At 35.1% G+C, this 18,413-nt stretch overlaps 1 protein-coding gene across 1 annotated transcript in view; it reads left to right on the top strand.

Annotated features, from left to right (window-relative positions):
* The window catches only part of grm2a (glutamate receptor, metabotropic 2a), an 86,241-nt gene that overhangs the window by 19,346 nt on the left and 48,482 nt on the right, over nucleotides 1-18,413 (top strand). The window contains exon 2 of the mRNA XM_056460345.1: nucleotides 11,719-12,420. Coding sequence (XP_056316320.1) covers nucleotides 11,890-12,420 — 531 coding nt within the window. The 5' untranslated portion in view covers nucleotides 11,719-11,889. The remainder of the gene's footprint in view (nucleotides 1-11,718; nucleotides 12,421-18,413) is intronic.

Here is an 18,413-nt window from a genome sequence, read left to right as displayed (position 1 = left end):
TGACAACCTTAGACTGAAGCTAGAGTGATCAATCCAAGTTGTAACACAGGAGCCAATCAGCATATACCAGTGTCAGGATTGCAGCAAGTGTAGGTGAACCAGCCAATCAGGAACAGCAGTAGACAAAACAAGGAAAGAAAGAAAAACATAATGAGACACATAATACAAACATAAACAACCAATACATGCAGCACCTGAAGAATAGTGCCCAACTAGGTAACAGATCTCAGCTCTGTTGGAGCCATGCTATGGCAGCAAAAGTTCCCAAAACATTTAATTTTTCATCAGTCTTAAAACATTTTGTTACCAGAGAAGAGTCAAGCTTTATAATAGTTTAGGAAAATTATCTAAATGATTTAAAATGATTGATGCTAAGTTGAACTACAAATGCTCCCACTAGACCCGGAGATTGTCTGACTGGATTAATAAATGGTACAGTAAATCTCTGTTTAACTTTATAAAGGACTTGAACTTAGCATAATTCCAAAAAAGGTGAGATAGACATAGCTTACTCAAAAAAGGAATACCTTTTGCTCGTTTGTACTGAACATTTGCAAGTTGTTCCACATCTGTATTTTGTGTTTTGAGAATTATTCTTTTGTTTAACACAAAAGAAGATATTTTGAAGAGTAACTAAACTTAACTAAACTTAACAGTTTTCAGTACAGTAGGGAATACAGTCAAAGGAGACCATTAACTATCTGGTTACCAACATTCTTCAAAATAACTTATTTTATGTTCAACAGAACAAAGAAACTGACACAGATTTGGAATGGCTTGAGGATGAGCATATAGTAGTTTCACCTTTATTTATTGGTGTTCTGTATGATTAGAATAGTCTGTTTTCATACTGTAAATAACTTAAGAACATGAAAAAAACCTTCTTTTTATCTCTAAAAAATTGAAATAGTCCATGGGTGTTAAATGCACTTTCTGGATGTCACGTGCTGCGGATGAGGTGAAGACTAAGGGTAAAATAGATGTGCAGTTTAATAGGAAGTTATTCAGGAAAACACACAAAAAGGTCAAAAAAGGGAAAAACCCAGGTACAAAACAAGCATCCAAATCGCGATCAAAATAGGCATAGTCAAACACTAACATCAATCCAAAAATAAAGTATCAAATAAACAAACAGAAAACAAACAAAACTAAGACAAATCTCTGATACACACACATGACAATACAATCAAAGACTGTCACGAACTAAGTGTGCGGGGTATTTTTATAGTCCAAACAATCCTAGAAAATGGGTAACAGCTGTGAGTGTGTGATCAGTGGAAGTGGAAGCCGGTGTGTGCATAGCAGAATGTAGGGATTTGTAGTTTGTTACCAGTCTGTAGTTCACCAGTGATCTTCCTCAGCATAGATCACTGGCAATCATGACAGTGATTCAATTACAGTAAGGAATCTTTACTTTGAAGAGCGTGACTCTGTCAAAGGTCAAAAAAACTTAAAATAATCATAAAAGTAGCCCATACAAATACACCACATTCCAGAACTTTTGAGGCCGTTTGATTTATTTGTGTAAATAAAAAGTGACAAATTGTTCACAAAGACCTTGCTTTGAAAATACAGTTTGTTGCTTACTATTCACTTTCCTTCTGTGAAAAGAGCTTTTGTGTTCTGCTGAAAACAGAATACATACAGATTTTGTGGGTGAATAAAGGATGGCGCAATCTGTTTTGGTTGATCTATTCCTTTAATACACATTTCTATCAAGTATATGTATTACCATCAATCTATAAAAAATGCAATACGCTTATTTCATGTGACCTCCATTTTAAAAAAAGAAAGCGAGGCTGCGATGGGAAGAAACCCAGTAGTAGAGAACCAGCACTGTAAACTTTGCAACAACATGGCGTGGACTACAAACTTCCAGCTGTTGCTGCCATTTTTAAAGTGCAGATGTGGTGTAAACATTATAATATCATTCAGTTAAGTTTCATTAAAAAATTAAAAGCATATTAGGCATCAAACAAAATAACAATCTCTTAAGAGTAGTAAAGCTTAAGTCCTAACCTCCTAGGCTTCAGTCCATGGCACCAGGTAAACACCGCAGGGACACGTCCCTGCTTCAGCCTATGTAACCCGGTGAGCAAAAACACAATGCAGTCCTGTGTAAAATGTTTGTAGCAGACGCTCATGTTGTCACGATACTGGAATTTCGCTATCAATTGTATGAATGTTTTAAAAATGTCAATTTGGCGCTAACATTTAAGACTTCATGGCCGTGAAGGTCATCAGTTCATTGCTCTTGGTGTTTTTTTAAATGGACGTTTTTTTTTTTTATTTCAGTACTGATTGATCCTGAAATTCAGTATCGTGACAAGTCTAATATAGTGAATGAATCAGTTCATTAACTAGAGTTTGATAAATCGTCACCTTGAAATTATAAGGTTCTGTTTGCGTTCTGAATGATTTTGAGATATTGAGCTTCAAAGTTTTTGCATGCCATAGCAAACAGTTTGTGTGTACAATTGTTTTTTTAAAATAAAAAGTCTTAAAATGTAAACAACTTCTAAAAAATTAATTTAATAGGAATATATCAATAACTCAATTTTGACAAAAAATGTCCGATAGAACCTTATAATTCTAAGGTGACGAAATGTCATCTAGAACGTGTGTTTGGGAAAGATAATGTTTGCTGCCATTTCCCTTAACTTAGCTGAAAATGAAGTCTGATATCCCTTTTTATTTTCGTTATCCATTCAGGATGGCTATTCGGGTCACTCTGAAAGCAGTGAAATGTTAATTATGTGTCACTTTCCTTTCGCTGATAAGATATCCAGCCAGGTACACAACAATACGTCATCGCAGACGCCGTTCTTGTGTTACTCCAGGCGATACTTCCAGGTTTCTTCCCACTGCAGCCTCGCTTTCACTTTTAAAATGGCGGCCATGTGAAATCAGTCTATACATTTATTTGTTAACACCACTGGATTTTTGCTCAAACTGACATTTGCTTTTGCAAAGTGGTTTCTGATTGTTTGTGAGTTGGGTGATCCCTTGCATTGTTTCTTTGCAAAATGCCAAATTTGTTTGTAAAATACTGGCACAAATTTCGTTCCATACTATTTTTCTGTTCGTCTTAAAGACTTCACCGCTTTATTCCTCACACAGTGCTTTCTCCGCCACACCTGATTCCTGTTCACAAATAGGGGGCATTTTCAGTGCTTTACCGTTTTATTGCACGCCAGCCCTTGACTGACTTCAATAGAACCTCATGTTAATGTACTTTCACACCTGCAGTATATGGTGTCAGATATTACTTAAAAAGCTTATCATCCAATAAATAAATGGTGTTGTACAGAACAGCGGTCTCAAATAATCTTTATGGTTCAGAAGGGATGTGAGTATTAATCCTTAAGAGATGCGGTTCAGGGCATGTATGTCATAAAAAAGATATAGCCAATTTACACCAGCTTTACAAGAATTCCCATAGGATCCCCACTCCCATACTAGCAGACTAGATTGGCCCTTTCAGCCTGCCTCTCTCAATCTCTCTCTCTCTCTCTCTCTCTCTCTCTCTCTCTCTCTCTCTCTCTCTCTCTCTCTCTCTCTCTCTCTCTTTCTCTCTCTCTCGTCTGGCAAGTTTCCATGGAAACAAAGGGTAGGGAGAAGACCCTAATGAGTAAGTGTGTGTCTCACTGAGATGAGCACATATATCGTTGAGATATGGACACACACACTTCAGTTCCCAAATGCTCACTCTCCCATTGGTCATTTGACTGTTGTTTGGCTGTTCATTTTTCATTTGATGTTTATGACACTCCTGTTGAAAAGAAATACAGCGTGTCTCAAATTGCATACTTGTGCACTATTTTATGCCATTTCATAGTAAAAAATGTATAGTGCATTCACAGTGAAATTGTTTTTTAATTAAATGCATTTTTTACGTCTGTATGATGCACTTATTCAGTAAAAAAGAATGTAATTTTTGTTAAAAAGCCTTAAATTAATAGTTCACACAAAAATTAGTTTTTTGAGACCTTGGACCTTGAAGAAAAAAAGAAAAGCTTTTCATTGATGTTTGTTAGTCTTAGACAATATAACTATTTACAAATTAAATTTTAGGGTTCAAAAATGAAAAAATAAAAAATCACCTTTAGGGCTCCATTTTAACAATCTCAGCGCAAAGTTTAAAGCACATGGCGCAAAAGCATCAAGTATGTCCCCGAATCCACTTTTGCTATTTTAAGGATGGATAAACAGACTTTGAGTCTCATCTCTCATTTCCTTTAAGTGTCAGTTGCATTGCACCAGTTTATTTACATGGTGGATGTTGTAAGCGGAAAAACCGAATGCTTCACTACCAAGAAAAAAATGAAACGGACCATCTGCATTGTGAGGAAAAAGAACGAGCCTCCTCTATTCAGCCTCTTTACTTTCTTTTTACTTTACTTTTACTCTTTACTTTACTCCTTTACTTTCGTGGGTAAGGAAACTGTATTTTACGCACTCTACTGAACACATCCATTGGCCTACATATTTAATTTCATTTGTTAGGAACAAAACTTTGTTTCAAAACTATTTTTAAATTCAGTTCTAATTTCCAGCAAACAAATAAATAAACAATATTAAAGAAGTGTGGTCATTATATCCAAACACACGTCTTATTCTTATGCCGCATATGGTGATGCATACTGTACTACTACCGGACAGGTGAACAAATCTAAACTTGTTTTTATAATAAAACAATTATAAACATGCATATAATAAATAATACTGCTAATAATAATAATAATAATAATAATAATAATAATAATAATAATAATAACATTATAAAAATGCTAATTGTCATGAAAATAGGGCACAGTCTATTTCAGTCCCTCAAAATGGCATTGCGCCAACAATGCGCCTTAACACATCTTCTTTTTAGACCGGTACACTCATGAGTCCACAAAGTGGCACAAATGGATTTTCTATTTAAACAGTATGGTGCAAATTGTGAAAATTGCAGTTGTGCTGGTGTAAAAATAGCAACAAATCGCACCATACATGTCTTGAACCTTATTGCGCCAGGTGTATGATAGGGCCCTTAAAGTTATTCAAATTAAGTTCTTTGCATTGCAAATTACTACCCAAAAAATAAATTTTTATATATTTACAGTAGGAAATGTGCAAAATATCTTTACTTAATTTTCTAATGACAAATACTCTACACCTACTATGTAATACTATGCATTGTTGTCTAATGCCAAAATGTACCCCTGCAACTTTTGTGGGGGGATTTGTGGACTTTTTGTGTGTGTTTTAGGATCACATACTGTATATAAAACTACTTTTTACACTTACAGAGTCTATATATACATGCCCAACATAATTAATATGTGTGATTTATACACTGTGCCAAACCTTTGGCCTTAGCAAGAAGACTCCAGATTATCATTTACAAGTTGAGAACATTTTTTCAAGGCTGTGGATAGAAGGTAGCAATGTTATAAATAATGTTTAGCTTCTTGTACTGACTGATCCTTCATGCTAGATCTGTTTTTTTTTTTAATTCTGTATATGTTTTTGATTCTCAAAGTCACCATAGTTTTCTCTAAAAATCTTCATTAATGATCAACTGATGAAAAAAGGCACCTACCTTGGATGGCTTGAGGGTGAATAAATTAACAGCCAATTTTCATTTCTAGGTGAGCCATCTGTTTAATTTTTAGGGTCCCCCTGTCTACCATGATTAATGTGTAAAATATTCATTATCTTCATATTCTTCCTCTGATTTAATGAAAACTTATTTAATAGATACCAAAGCTTTAACCCTCTGTTGTATCATAAAGTAGCTGCAGTGTAGACTTTTCAGAAACTTCATTTTCTGTAAACCTTCTTTAATCATAGCAGCAATACTTGATCAGGTGCAAATGATCAAATGATCAGGTGCTACTGCACACAGGTTTTTTTCAAGCATACATTGTGTGTGCACATACATAGAGCACACTTTTAGCATTTGAAACCGCTGATTTGGCAAGTTCAGCAGTCTCGACTGGCCTACAAATTGGGGAGTCGTGCTATGCAGACTGTGTGCACAACTTCTTAAAAGTGTTGGTGCTGCTATACTGTACCTGATTTGCATAATTCTTTTAGTAGATGAGGTGCAGAAAGCATTCACACAGCATATGTGCACATGACGCAATACTTCTAGTGATTTCTTATCTTTATCCTTATAGTTATGCATGTTTTTACATTAGCTGAAGAGTGTGGTTTCCTTTTTTGTTTCGCTCATTGAAATTCCAGCGGTGTACTGGAAAAGTCATTGTAATGTAAAAGTAAATAACAACCTTGCACGCTCTCACACACTCCAGGAAGCTCATAATTACATCACTCACAGCATCTGAAAGCTAAACTCCACACCTCTTAGCATGTGTGAAATTATCCTCCTGCGTAGCATGCAAAAAAGGAGAGAAGGAAAATAAAACTGGCCCTGTTTGGTCAATTTGCTGAATCTTTTATAAATCATTCTGGTTCGACGTGCTTGCTGTATCTGCATTTCTTAAGGTCGCTGCCTTGACAAGTGCAAATACTGTATATGCAATCGCTGATGTGTTTGTGATCCTTATGAGTGTGTGTGAAGCAGATGTTGGCTTACAAGCTGTCTGATAGTGATCCTCCACATGAGTTCAGGCAAGCTATAGCTTTACACTACAATGGTCACACTGTCCCCTGAGCACAGAGACACAGACACACACGCACACACACGCACACACACACACACACACACACACACACACACACAGACAAGTGAACAAAGCCCTCAGTGGACTGCCCAGTAGCCTAAGGGAAAGGAGCCTTAGGGAACCCAAACTTTGTGCTGTGAGCTAACAATCCAGTGGCCTGATGGAATAACTGAGAAATTCTGAGAAATTCAGTTCAGTGCAGCCAAATGAGGATACTTCATCTGTACAGCAAATGATGCAGGAGTCCCTTAGTTGGGGATTTCTGTGTTGCTCTCGAATACTAAGAATGAAGCAAATGCTAATTTGCCCTCAATTTTAGTCAGTTGTTCGATGTAAGCACTGAAATGAACTATTCTGATTTTATATCAATTGATTCACCACAAAAATTCTAAATCAAGATATCTGTGCTGCCCCTTACATTACAAATCACAGGAGAGGGCAAATTCTTCAGCAGGATAGCGCTCCTTCTCATACTTCAGCCTCCACATCAAAGATTCTGCATGCAAAAAGGCTAAGGTGCTCCAGGATTGGCCAGCCCAATCACCAGATATGAACATTATTGAGCATGTCTGGGGTAAGATGAAGGAGGAGGCATTGGGTATGAATCCAAAGAATCTTGATGAACTCTGGCAGTCCTGACGCGTTCTTGACTTTACTAATTACTTTAATAATAAGTTATTTGAGTCATTGCAGAGATGTATGGATGCAGTCATGAATAACCATCAAATTCTGAGAAATTCAGTTCAGTGCAGCCAAATGAGGATACTTCATCTGTACAACAAATGATGCTGGAGTCCCTTAGTTGGGGATTTCTGTGCTGCTCTTGAATACTGATAGGCAAAGAATAAAGCAAATGCTAATTCACCCTCAGTTTTAGTCAGTTGTTCATTGTAAGCACTGAAATGAACTATTCGGATTTGTATCCCAGTGATGTATTGTGGGATATAAATGTCCTGGAGTCTTATCAATATAAAATATTTGAAACAATTACGTTAAACTGTGCAATGAAACTATGATATTTATGATTGTTATACTTGGCATCTAATTTCCCCCGCCTTGGTCGTGATGAAATGACTGATGAAATAACTTTCTGGTTCATAAACATTTGAACATGACATTTGCATGCTGGATTTTGCAAATTGTATGCAAATTGCATTACAAGACTAAAGAAACCGAACTGGCGTCTGTACAGCAAATTTCTTTTTCGATTTAAAGCAGCTCTTCACCACAAAACTTCAAAATCCCAACATAGCAGAACATGAAAGATTGATGAGATCCTACGTTTTTCATCTTGCTTAAAAATACATGGAATAACACTTAATTTCAACATTTGCTCTCCCCATCCAGTCCCAAGCAATGCATACAAGAATTCCCCTGTCCAGATTCAGGAATGCAACATTAACACAAACAGAAATTATTCATGAGGTTCCAACACAAACGGATTATGTAAACCACTATTTCACCTGTTTAAGTGGATTGTGACATATTTAGTCCAGGAATTGTGTTGCTGTAGCACCTGCAGTTCAGTTAAAGAAACAGTTTACGCAAATTTTAAAGTTTCTTTATTTTAAGTCAAAATGTTAGCAATGTCAATAACTGTAGGGATAATTGAATGCTATTTACCAGAACAGATATTTACATACAGTGAAATTATTTATATATACTGACCTGACAAAAGTCTTGTTGTCGATCCCAGTTGTAAAAGCAACAAATAATAACTTCCAGTTGATCATTTGGAAAAGTGGCAGAATATAATTTTTTCCTATGAATCATCTGTCCCAATCATCAAAAATACTGCAGAAGACCTATTGGAACCTGCATGGACCCAAGATTCTTTTGGTGAAAAAGAATTTTGGTGAAAGAAAAATCATGGTTTGAGGTTATGTTCAGTATGGGTGCGTGTAAGAGATCTGCAGAGAGCCCATTACATTACAAACCACAGGAGAGGACAAATTCTTCAGCAGGATAGCACTCCTTTTTATACTCCAGCCTCCACATCAAAGCAAAGAAGGTCAAGGTGCTCCAGGATTGGCCAGACCAGTCACCAGACTTGAACATTATTGAGCATGTCTGGGGTAAGATGAAGGAGGAGAAGTTGAAGATAAATACAAAGAATCTTGATGTACTCTGGAAGTCCTGCAGGAACACTTTCTTTGCCAATCCAGATGACTTTATTAATAAGTTATTTGAGTCATTGCAGAGATGTCTGGATGCAGTCCTCCAAGCTCATGGGAGTCATACACAATATTCATTCTTTTTCCACTGCACCATGACTTTATATTCTATACTGTACATTATTTCTGTTAAGTGACAGGACTTTTGTCTAAGCAAAGTCAAACCTTACTGTCCTAATTTAATGATTAAAAATAAAGGCATGATGATATTTTATTTTGGTAAAATAAGCGTAATCTAGAGGCCTTTGCCTTTCATATAAGCCACTTCTGAGACCAAATGATCATCTAGAAATCAAGTTATTTGTTGTTTCTAAAACTTGGATAGGCGACAAGACTTTTGGCAAGTAGTGTATGAGCCCTTTTACATGAAACATAACTTATAATACAATGAATGGCATGCATAATAAAGCACTTTTTGTAGTAGTATTAATAGTTCCTGTGTCCCTTTTTGTCCTGAACTCACTTCTTTAGAAAAAGCCTCATACATCTTCATAATTAATTTGAAGAAGTTAACAGTGTTAACTTTTTGAACTGGATGATTTGGTTTTTATTTTGTTTCTGGGGAAACATAAGTCTTTAATGTAGCTTCTAGAGGGAAATACTAAATTAAAAAAATTAAAAAAAAAAAAGTTACACAATGTCATCCAGTGCAGATGTTTGAGTCCTTCAGTTCTCAGTGCACTAACAAAATCATCATTACTGAAAGTCTTCAATCATGCAAAAGATGCTGGAAAACCAAGAATACACAGAACGTGGGTTAACTCCCCAGCACAAAAGAAAGAATAACTCAATAAAAATACATAAAAAATCCAGAAAATGCAGATTCAAGGATATGTACATTTTTGAACAGGATCTTATTTATATATTCAGATATTGTCTTGTGGTTTTTTTGCAAAATTTTTATACAGCGGTCTTTTTCAGCACAGGACTAATTAACAAAACAAGTTACAACATTTAATTCATATGATGCCTCTTATTTTGTTAAAACTAAATTGACTGTACAGTTGTATTTGTATATTAAAGGAAGTCGTGACAGTTTTTTTTATAATATTTTGTTTTATTTAACATTCATAAGATATTAAACAAAACAGTACAATACCAATAAAAAGAAGAAAAATATAGTACAGAGCAATTGACAATAACCAATTTATATATATATATGTATATATATATATATATACATATAAACAAGAGATGACAATACTCACATTTCAAAGCAAGTGTCATGAATATATTTATGAGGCATTGTGTAGGGTTTAAATCAAACTTTGCTTATCAACACACACATGAAACACGTGCATATACACCTATAAATTACTCGTGTATACACCTATATTATTGAATGTTCAAAACAACATATATGAAACTTGCCTATATACATAGAAACTTGACGCATGCATACACATGCACATACTTATAAACTCCATCCATGCATAAACACTCACATTAACACACACACATACATTTGAAGTCAAAATTATTAGCCCCCTTTGATTTTTTTTTTTCTTTTTTAAATATTTCCCAAATGATGTTTAACAGAGCAAAGAAATTTTCACAGTATGTCTAATAATATGTTTTCTTCTGGAGAAAATCTTATCTGTTTTATTTCAGCTAGAATGAAAGCAGTTTTTAATAATAAAATAAACATTTTAAGGTAAAAATTATTAGCCCCTTGAAGCAATTTTTTTGGATAGTCTACAGAACAAACCATCGTTATACAATAACTTGCCTAATTACCCTAACCTGCCTAGTTAATCCAATTACCTTAAGCCTTTAAATGACACTTTAAGCTGTATAGAAGAGTCTTGAAAAATATCTAGTAAAATATTATTTACTGTCATCAAAGATAAAATAAATCAGTGATTAGAAATGAGTTGTTAAAACTATTATGTTTAGAAATGTGCTGAAGAAATCTTCTCTCTGATAAACAGAAATTGGGAAAAAAAATAAACAGGAGGGGTGAATAATTCTGACTTCAGCTGTACATATAAACTTGCTGCATGCAAAAATACCTGTACACACCTCATATATATATAGATTAGAATTAAAGATGAAAATTTACAAACTTAAATGCTAAATTCCCAAGAGTCATAAGATAGGTTCCCATGTGGTTTCAGCTTTTTTTCTGTGAAGTTTCAAGATGTAGTTGTTCCATTTGAATGACATAAAATAACTCGTTCAACCATCCCTGATAACAGGGAGCCTTTGGAGATCTCCTATTAAGTAAGATCATCTTTTTAGCTGTAATCAAGCCAACCATCAGGGCTTGCTGTTGGGTTAATGTAAAGGTGTCCATTATATTAGAAGATCCAAAAACAGCCGTATTGTAGTCAGGTTGGATATTGGTTCCATTAGCACTGGAAAACAATTTAAAAATGTTGGATCAAAACTCATAAAGAACAGGACAAAACCCAAATAAATGTGCCAAAGTCCACTCTACACCATCACATCTGTCACATTTAGGGGATACAGAGGGAAATATTTTACTTAATCTGGTGTTAGAGAAGTGAAGGCGATGTAAAACTTTAAATTGGATTCATTTATGTCTCGAATTTATCGAACCTTTCTTTATTCTAAAATCGTGACAGTTTTCACTGACGTCCATTACGTGTCCACACAATGTTTAGCAAAAGAACTAAAGTTTAGAAAGACATGAAGGCAAATAGCTACATGATGATAGCATTTCCATTTTTGCTTGAAATAAGAAACAATTAACAGATGAAAAATTGCATCTCATTTTATTGCGAGGTGAACACGTCCCCAGCCCATTCTTTATCCCCGTTGTCTTCAAAAAACAAACCTCAGGGCAATGGTGAATTTGCAGTTTATGCATCATCTAATGCTCAATCTCTCTGTTTGATCCACAGATTGTGATCTTCTCTAACAAGCGGGAGATGGCGGCGATCCTCCAGTTTGCTTATGACTGCTTACACTCACACTCAACTGTCTGAAGTCTTCTTCTAGCTCTAGTCTAAGCACTGCTCCTTTCCAATAAGCGAGAGGACCAAAGACTACCAAACAGGGATTGACCCTGTTAAATGCACCGATCTTTGTGCGCCATGGCTCAGAGGTCAGCTCATTTTAGAGGTCACGGGCCCTCCTGGCCGCTTCACCTCACTCTGCTGCTGCTTCTGTTGGCCAGGACACCTCAAGCATTGGCAATTCCAGGGTACAACACTGACACCTCCAAGAAGGAGATCGTAATGGATGGAGATCTAGTGATCGGAGGCCTGTTCCCTGTGCATCATAAAGGGGAAGGAGCTCAGGACTGTGGTCGTATCAATACACAGAGAGGGATTCAGAGACTTGAGGCAATGCTGCTAGCTTTGGACAAGATCAATCAGGATGATCAGATTTTGCCCGGGGTGACGTTAGGTGCCCACATTCTGGACACTTGCTCAAAAGACACGTACGCACTCGAGCAGTCGCTAGAATTTGTGCGCGCTTCGCTTACAAAAGTGGACGATAGTGAGTACACGTGTCCGGATGGATCCTACGCCATCCATGATGACGTTCCGCTCGCAATATCAGGCGTGATTGGAGGATCCTACAGTGATGTATCCATACAGGTATTGGTTTTTCGTCACTCAGTTTAATAAATATATATATTTTTCCCAGTAGGATTTCTTGATAATCAGATCTCATGATGTGGAAAGTCATAAATGTGCATGAGGGTTCATTTGCATGTATATTGCGTTTATCACACTGTGGCTGTCATTCAAACGGATGCACAAGCCCACAGTTTAGTTCAGTTAAACCTTTAATCAAATAAAAGCCTAGTGTATGGTGACAGATAAAGCTTCAACTGAAGAAAATGGATGTATATATCAAAAACTAAATCAAATTAAGTATACATCACGATGTGTATACATCACGATACATCACAGATGCAAATACTCACAGCACAAACAAATTCAGAAAAAGGCAAAAAAAAAAGTCCTCCAAATACTCACAATGCAACCAAATACAGAAGATGCTGTAAGTATTCACAATACAACCAAATACTGTCTACTGGGGTGTCTAAGTAATGAAGTTGAGAACAGGGGGTGTTGAGTGCTTAGTGGTGTTAGTAAATGTACCATGGACCGGGTCTCAAGCGGCAGCAGCTATGGATACTATACCAAAGTTGAGGAGTGGGGGATGTGGCATGGGAGACTGTACTAAAAAGCTTAGGACCTGGGGGGTTGGGGTCAGGGGATGAAATTATGTGAATTTTAACATTTTAACATAATTAGATATCATTAACAGTCTCACTTCTGTGGGCTCCTACTGTAGCATTTAGTCAAACAAATCTGCAGTCTCCTAATGAGGATAAAAGTGGTGGTGTCTGGCTACCTGTCATCCATATGCTCGAGCCATCCAATTTGCCGCCAAGCGTGTGGCGTTTGCTGACACTTTCTGGGATGTCAGGATCAGACATGCTGCAGATGTTAGCTTTAAAAAATTCAGACAGTGACAGCTTGATCACACTCTCCACAGATCTGCACATCTAAATATATTAAAGAAAGAGAGCGGGAGTGGTAATTGGAAGAAAATGTGTAATACGCATGATAAATTGATTAAATCGATGAACATTCCTGGAGTATGACTCTTCCTGCGCTAATAAAAATTCATCTACACCCTTTCGTGGATGAATCAAAGCAAGAGGCAGTCGTGGCGATTAAAATGAGTTGAATTCATGTTTCATTTCAAACTCATTTTGCAACATTATGTGGTCATATTCACATGATGTTATAACAATAATTTTATTCTTATAACAATTCTTATCCATTTAGCAAAATGATACAGCTATGGAATTAATTAACCCTTTCACGCATGAGTTTTAAATACTCCAGCTGACCCTCCTTTGTGTGTTTGTTTCAAGAGCGTTACTTAAAATCCATTGCTTCATAAGGTTCCCATGGCGACACGTCAAGTTTATTTTTTTGCTCTTTTCGGTAAATATTGACAAATGTTCTAATTAAATTGTGAAATTTCTGATACTCCATTTCTCAAATATGTGATAGAACATACAGTATATTTTGTCTATTAATAATGATCGTAATATTTGTTATATGAAAACGTTATGGATAATTTAATAAATAATAAAAATACTTCTTGATAACTTCCAATGGCAGCTGTAGATCCGAGAGGATCCGCAGGAGAGATCTGAGGTGCTGGAGTTACGTCATGTTTATTCATAATTTTGGAATCTGAAAGAGGAGTAGAGAAAATATTCTAGTAACATAAACTGTGTATCTTATGTGAACAAAGCACATTGTCCAGTTATACTGACAAATAAGGTAACAACTTATTTTGATGGTCCCTAAAAGTTGTATTGCAATTGCATGCCAATTACTTCTCATTTGAGGATTAGTAGAATATCTTCTGACACTGCACCTTCAACAGACATTTAACTGACTATAAGAAACTTTGCAAGTACATGTCAACTTACACTAACCCTAACCTCAACCTAAAAGTCTACTCATAATCTATTGAGATGCACTGTAACTTAAATTCAACACAATACGTTAAAGGGATCATCAAAATAAAGTAATACCCAAAATTACCTAACACATAACAAGGGTTATTATTGCCGTCTCCATAGATTTTACATTATTGTGTCCATAGTGTAATTTACAAACCTTAAATGGTATGTTTTGCTTGTAGTTATGTCTATATTTGAATGTCTGAAACCTAAAATAAATGTTATTTGTTTGAAAGCATGGATACATTTTGATTTATGACAAGTGCTGCGCACTTCTTTCTGTGCCTCAGCACGCACCCTCAGACTTGAATTTTAGTAGTTGATGACTGAAAGTGCTAATCATACCAGTGTGATCGTACTCTTCAGGGACCAGCCAGACTGATCACACCGGTGTGATCATACTTGTGTAAGGGTTAAGAGACTCAATAAAAATGTTTAGTTTACTTACACTACCAGTCAAAAGTTTGGGGTCAGGTTTTTTGTTTATGTTTTTTTAAAAGAAAATGATTCTGTTCATCAAGGTGGCATTTATTAAATGTAAAAACTTGTTAAACTGTTAAATATTTATTAAAACAAAAAATGACTGCTTAATTAATGTATGTAGTTTCAAATGAAATTATTACTCCAGTCATTATTGCTTTTATTACTATTACACTAATAATAATAATAAAAAAATAAAATAAATAATAATAATAATAATAATAATAATTAATATTAGAGTGATTTCTGAAGGATCATGTGACTCGAAAGACTGGAGTAATAAAGCTGAAAATTAATCTTTAAAATCATTGGAATAAATAATTAAATTACATTATAATCTACTTTTGAACAGTTATTTTATAGTGCAATAACATTTCAAAATTGTATGGTTTGTACTGTATTATTGATTAAACAAATGCAGCTTTGGTGAGCAGGATAAGTTATTTTAAAACATTTAAAAATCCTACTGACCCATAACTTTTGACCGGTGTTTAAGTTAAATACATTTTCAAGTGGTATTGAAATTTAAAAATTTCCATAGCTGTACTTAAAATGACTATAAAATATGAAGTCTTGTTTTCTGAAAAAATATATGAAGATGAATTGATTTTTCGCTTAAATTAAGATGTAAGTAAAATATGGAGAGGGGGTGGAGGTCAAAAACAACTAAATTATTATAGCTTTTTATTTTATAATTTACCATATTAAGTAAATGTATTTTGATATAAAAAATAATGGAAAACAAATTAAAGCCGAAATGGACATTTTTGCAGTTTTCATTTGTGCTTTTATTCAGTTTTCATCTCAAATTATTCCTCCCATAGACATAAACTATGTTGCTTTCTGAGCTGTTGTGTTACTTTTCTAAGTGATAAGATGTATAAGTAAAAAACTGCAATAAAACTTTACACTGGAGAGGTAGTCTGTGGAATACTGTAATATATTTCACAGGTGACTATTATAATCAAGAACGAGTTATTTTCCAAAAAAAATTAAGTACAAAAATATATGCTTCTCGCCTTATTACAGTATAATTCTTGTTGCTCTTGGCATCACAGGTAACGAGGTGTTCATTAAGCCCTACTGCAAACAGCAATAATAGCACATTTGACAATTTGAGCCTCACTGAATTGAAGTAACATGTTAATTATTTATCCCCCAACAGAAGAAATGTTGGCTGACGAATGCAGGCTTTTAAATAACACATTAAAATCAACGGCGGTCGGATCCTCGCTGTGGTTGCAGTATATGAGTCACTCTGTGAGATGGAGAAATTTGTTCATTCTTAAGGTTTCGTGAGCATAATTACTGCAGTGTCCGCACAGGGACACGGAGTGCATTAATAATGCAGAAAAAACAGACAAGGAGGAAGAGAGAGTTGAGTGTATTTTAGATTTGATGTTATCCCTATACAGAAAGTGCCTTCCTCTCATTTTTTTTGCTTCCTCTTTCCCCTAATAACTGCTTTTTTTACTAATATTCCGGTTTTTAGCACACTTTCATGCATGTTTCTGTCCACTTGCATGCTGTGAGAGAGGACTTCATGCGGTATAGAGAGAGAGATGCTTTCTGGACTGAAACTCTTCTCAAAACTCTCTTCTGAAAATGTCGCTGGGGATTCCCTGTTCGTCTGCTGTTTTCTGTCTTTTAGAATCATAATTTCCTCTCAAAAATGAAAATTCTGTCATTTCTTTTTAGGTTGTTTTCACATGACATCATTGACGCATGAAATTCAGATGGAGGGCAGGAAGTGATTCTTCTACATAGGAATCTCGATCAGAACATCAGAATGTTTCTTTTTATGTTGTTCATAATCGTTTAAATCTGCCAAACTAGAAATGCCAAACAGCTTTTATAGACTTCCAAAAGTTTTTGCTTATAAAGGCGGGAACGTTCAAGAAACTGGCTGAAAAACTGAAGAAAAGTCGGCTTGTAATAAATATTTTTTTATGTACATCCATGTGTACAAACTTTTTTTGAACACGATAATTTGTTTGACAGCACCAATAGCTTTGTGTATTATATGTTAATGTGTTATATAAAAATCAGATATAAACACCACCACACTAATACAAAATCCTGGAGAATATAAATAACATAACATGTCATGTAATCGCTGCAATGACATCTCCATCTTTACTGGCGTTTTGACGGAATAAACAACTGTAATATTGACGCCGAAATGCGCAGCAGCAGTGAATGTTTGTTGATGGTTTCATCGACAGAACAGGAAAGAAATGCAACCCTAACTAGACAGTTATTATTGTCTATTTATATCATTTATATTATTTATATCTTCTTTGAAATATGGTATAAATCGCACAAATATGAACTTTCTCCTATGTCTCCCATTCAGTTTTTTACTTCCTGCTCTCCATCTGAATTTTGCGCATCACCAGAACCACATGATTGCAAACAACCTATCCTGTGTCTCACAACATATTAACATTTCAAGCTGGTTTTGTCCATATACATGTTGTGATTAGAGTCTGTCTAGCACAAAACCACCTACATTCCAATGGTTTTTACCATGTTATTGTGTAGAAAAAAAAATATGGAGAATTTTCAAATTTGGCATATCAAGATGCATTGCAGCAAGACATCAAATGATTTTGATTCAGAGTTTTGTGCATATACAAATATCAATAGATGATAAAATGTATTATAAATGAGGATTACAATAGCATTTTTTGTTCATACTTTATAGTACTGTTCACACTATTAGCAAACCATTAAGTAAGCCTTTAAGCTCAATAAACTAAAAATTAGCTGCTTATTAATAGTTAGTGAGGGTGTACTATTAAACAGTACTAGTAAACAGTTAATATTTTAATAATAGGAAGGTAATAAGCCACAAGTTAATAGTATGAATTGTTACTTTAACTAAAGTGCTACGAAAGCTTTTGTAAACCACCCCCACCACCACCAACAAACATGAAATTCATATAATTTTTATTAAAGTTTCAAGTCCTGGCCCGGGACAAGCATCACTTTGGTGCAATATCCTGAATGGAGGTAATATTAAAATGTTTGTGGCAGAAATGTTTTAGAAATTATTCAAAAGATATTTGACAGACCTAAAGTACAAACCTTTAAATATCAAATCTATTTTTTAAAGAAATTTACTTTGAAAGTATACTATAGATTAGTGATAATAAATGTGTTTGTAATGATAATGTAGAAAACACTAAGCAGCACAACAGTTGCTAATCATAAGACATCTTTTTTTGAACATCAAATCAGAATATTATGATTTCTGAAAGATCATGTCATAATAAATGAATTGCTGCAGAAAAAAAATCATCTCTGGATTAAAGCACATTTGAGAATGTATTTTATAAAATAGTATTTTAAATTGTAATAATACTAGCCACTCTTCAAAGACATTAAAAATAATCTTAGTGGCAGGTTTTTTCATTTGATATACCTGTGTATACTGGACTATTGCAACTCTCTACTAGCCGGGCTTCCAGCTAATTCTATCAAACCTCTTCAGCTGCTTCAGAACGCAGCAGCATGAGTGGTCTTTGATGAACCCAAAAGAGCACATGTCACTCCGCTACTCACCCGTTTGCACTGGCTGCCATCAAATTCAAAGCTCTGATGTTTGCTTAC

The sequence above is a fragment of the Danio aesculapii genome, chromosome 6 (assembly GCF_903798145.1).
Source record: "Danio aesculapii chromosome 6, fDanAes4.1, whole genome shotgun sequence".
Lineage (NCBI taxonomy): Eukaryota > Metazoa > Chordata > Actinopteri > Cypriniformes > Danionidae > Danio > Danio aesculapii.
Note: the sequence above shows the minus strand (reverse complement) of the source record. Positions and strands in the feature narration are given on the sequence as shown.